At 30.3% G+C, this 3940-nt stretch overlaps 1 protein-coding gene across 1 annotated transcript; it reads left to right on the top strand.

Annotated features, from left to right (window-relative positions):
- The first annotated feature begins 1858 nt into the window (after positions 1-1858).
- LOC107874799 (putative protein TPRXL) lies at positions 1859-3241 on the top strand. The gene is made up of 2 exons (XM_016721535.2): positions 1859-2367; positions 2763-3241. The coding sequence occupies exons 1-2, from the start codon at positions 1970-1972 to the stop codon at positions 3031-3033; spliced, it is 669 nt and encodes a 222-aa protein (XP_016577021.2). The 5' UTR covers positions 1859-1969; the 3' UTR covers positions 3034-3241.
- Positions 3242-3940: the final 699 nt, after the last annotated feature.

The raw sequence follows: 3940 nt of genomic DNA on the forward strand, positions 1-3940 counted from the left end.
CCCTGCTACATGTAGATTATCAAAAAGAAGAATTATTTTTTAAAAATAAAAACATAAAATTTACCAGAAAAAGCAATATATATATATATATATATATATATATGCCAAACTAATAGCTGCGTCGAGGTAAGACTTGCAATGTTAAAATAACTTATAAAGTTATAATCATGTGATTAAGAGATCACAAATTTAAACATAAAATTATCGTCATATGATTAGAAAATCGAATTCAAACATTAAAAATAACTTCTAATAAGAATATAAAATAAGATTGTAAATAATAATTTCTGACAAAAATTTAAAATAAAACCATAATAATAGATATTTTTTTTTTATCAGGCACTTCCTTAAATTGTGTACATAATAAAAACTTAAAATCATCGAACTACTTTTTTTCTTTTTAAGTGGCTGCGTCGACCAGAGGATGATAAGTTTTGGTCCATCCTTATCCAATAAAAGTTCATGCTAACGTCGGTGATCCGTCTCAATGTTCTTTACTTTCCCCCTACCTAAATAACTCTGCACTTCAATAATATAGGAGGAAAGTGTGTTACATTACAATTTACTCATACATACTGCGATTTCAATTTCGAAAGTAACAACTAACTAAAAGATATGAAAATCATTTCTTTATGGAGATTTGGGAGGGGAGGGGATATTTTAAATTATTTATCTGATTTTAATTTGCATGAAACTTATAAATTTATAATTATAAATTAAAAATATATTAAATATATTAAAATGTTATTTAATCATATGGTCGCAGATATGTGATGAGATGAAGAGTTGTCGCAACAAAAAAGAAAAATATAAATAAATTGAAATGGTATATTTTATCATATTTTAAGTGTTTTTTATGAAAAATGGGGCAGGAAAAGGGGGATAGGAGCATACCTCTCGTGTCTCCCAAGTCAGTGCTGGTAACGCATAACATTGTTTCTGATAAGAATTTTGAGGTATTTCTCTATCTTCTATCTTCTTGGAACATATACTCCATCCGTTTTACTTTATTTTGCTTTTATATTCAAAATGGAGTAATTTATTTCTTGTTTATTCATTGATTTCCACAGATTAATAACAATACTTAACTATTTTCTTTTAATAATATTCAAGTTTAGATTTTAAGGAATAATTTAGCGAAACAAAATGTAATACTATAATTTCTCTTTTTCACAAAGAGTGTCAAATTAGCAAATGGGAAGAAACAAATGAAATCAAGTAGAAATATATATTTATATTTTTCAAATATGCGTCAGCTTAATTGAGGGCCTAACAGAGCAAGACAGACGGTGACGTGGATATGGATGATTTCCCTTTCTCTGTTCCAAACACGTATAAATGATGGATTTGTCTTGCCATATATATAAATGATTGATCAAGTTTAATTTTATTTCATTTTTTTTGGAGCCGAAATTCATATATAAATGAAATTTTATACTTGTATTAAATTATCCAAACGATGACACAGACATAGTAATTTATAACAAAATAATAATAGTTAAATTGGGAAAAATTTTGATTACCTATCCTACTAAATAAAATTACTTGATAAAAGTCAACAAAAATTATACAAGGTAAATAAAGTCGTAGTGTTTATCCTTATTTCAAGTTAGTACCACTATATTTTAGGAATTCATTTAAAGCCATCCATACAAGAAGATAATATCGAATATGAGGATAAGGCAAGCAGGCAGGCAGGACATATTCAATTCAGAATTATTATTTTTTATTTATCATCAAGTCCCACTATTTCGACTGCCGTTACTATCCTATCTATTCAACTTTTGACACGTATGCAACTTTTTTATTTTATTTTTTTTAAAATGCTAATCTTGTTATGGTATCACCAATATCTGTGTACTCCTCCTGTCAAGTATGTCCCAAAAGTGAAAGTTAACTAAATTCACACATTATCTTGTTTTCCATACCACACCTATATAAATGTTTCCTCCACATTCAGAAAAATCCCATGTTCTTTTGCATGCTAAATGCAACTAATCGACCAAAAGTTTTTGCTGACTCAAAAGGTGTTGTTTCTTTTATCCCTTTTGTCTTGTATATTTTGTTCTTCAAATTTCTTTGTAGCCCTAAAATGGGTGATGGCAACATTCGAATGTGTCAAGATCAATGGTTTCAATGTGGTAGAAAGATGGAGGATATTACAGATCATTCTCCATGGATGATCAATGAAGGAAATAATAGCTCATCATCTTCATCCATTGGAGAATCAACGATCTCGAATTTGAGTTGTTCTTCTACATTAGAAATAATGGATGATGCATCCTCCGCATCCCCCACTTCATGTACTTCATCTTCAGATGGGGCTTTGTCCGATTTATCAAGCCTTATGGCGCAATTACCCATCAAGTAAGTCACGAATTTAACTTACATACATTAATGGTATAAGTCAATTAGTTACTAGTCCACTCTTCATAGACAATCACCTCCAGAATATTGTATCTTTTTAGGTGGCCTATGTTATTATTATCAGCGTATAAATGTTATGAATTATACGATTATCGATCTTGTTTAACGTCAAATCCAGGCGAAAACATTCATAAACAATTCTATCGTAATTTTTAGTGGATAATACTTGTTCGATTTGACTCTCTCTTTCAACCTGGATACCATGAGGTTGTACCTCTTGTATTCGAGAGAATTTGAACTTGAAAATCAAAATATTTGTTATAATATTTTATTTTAGTTTTATAGTTAATATTTGAGGCTAAATGTTTATAGTTTGGATGTTTGTGTGAATGCAGGAGAGGGCTTTCAGAGTATTATGTGGGGAAATCAGAGTCATTTACATGTTTGGCAAGAGTGACAAGTGTAGAAGATCTTCCAAAGAAAAAAGAAAGTCATCAAAGTAGGAAAATGAAGAAGTCCACTTACAAGTCATGCACTCTTCCTAAGCCAAACATATTCAAGAAAGCTTCAAGGAGCTCATTTTTATCATCTTGTTATACTACTAGAAAGTCAAATTCTACCATCAGCAGGACCAGACCACCTATAATTCCTGTACAAAGAACCTAGTTTTGCTACTTGCTTAGATATATGAGCACCTTAATCAGCATGTTAACGTTAATTATTCCTTTTAATTAACTAAGAAATGGGGAGGAATAAATGGATATGATGGAGAGTTTACGATTTTTGGAGACTACTAATTTTGAATTGGTAGCGCCATTGTGGCTGCCACCCCTCTTTTTCGTGAGGCACTTATTCAATTCATAATTGTGTTTTACAATTTCGTGATTCAATTGTTTAATGTGTTAAAAGTGAGTTTAAAACATATAAATAAGACCCTAAAGCACGCTTTTTACATTTAGTTGTATACCTTTCAAATGAGTCGATCTTTAATTTTTATCTGGATTGATCCTCGACTTTTGCTCTTCAAAATCAAATTTATATCTAGCAATATATAACAATTTTAAGGGCGCATGTCTATAACTTGTGAGATATTATGACATGAAAATAATATGACGCGCTTAAAAAAAATGCACAAAATATAGGCAAAAGTGTAAATGACCCAACTCCTCATCATTTTGGGCTGCCTTTGACTCATTGAGTTTGGACTTTCTCATTGTGTGATGGAGCCCCAATGACACAGGTTGAGTTGGACAACTCATTGAATCTTTCAGCTTTAACTAGATGAGGTGAGGTCCAATACATCATACATCATTTCGGGCTTGTAGTGGACAGACTTATCCATATTTCATTTCATATTCCATTATTACATCAAATGAATTTAATGTGCATTAATTGATTATGTTATGATTTATATTAGTAATTTTATTACATCTCTAGATATGCGTCATATTTGTTAGGTTACCGAGTATAGATAAGTATTTAATCCTACACGTAGGATTTTATATACAAATTTACGATGGTCAAATAACTTAATTAATTGAATGAAAGTATGTATAATCAAATGGCGAAATTA

This window comes from Capsicum annuum, chromosome 6, assembly GCF_002878395.1.
Source record: "Capsicum annuum cultivar UCD-10X-F1 chromosome 6, UCD10Xv1.1, whole genome shotgun sequence".
Lineage (NCBI taxonomy): Eukaryota > Viridiplantae > Streptophyta > Magnoliopsida > Solanales > Solanaceae > Capsicum > Capsicum annuum.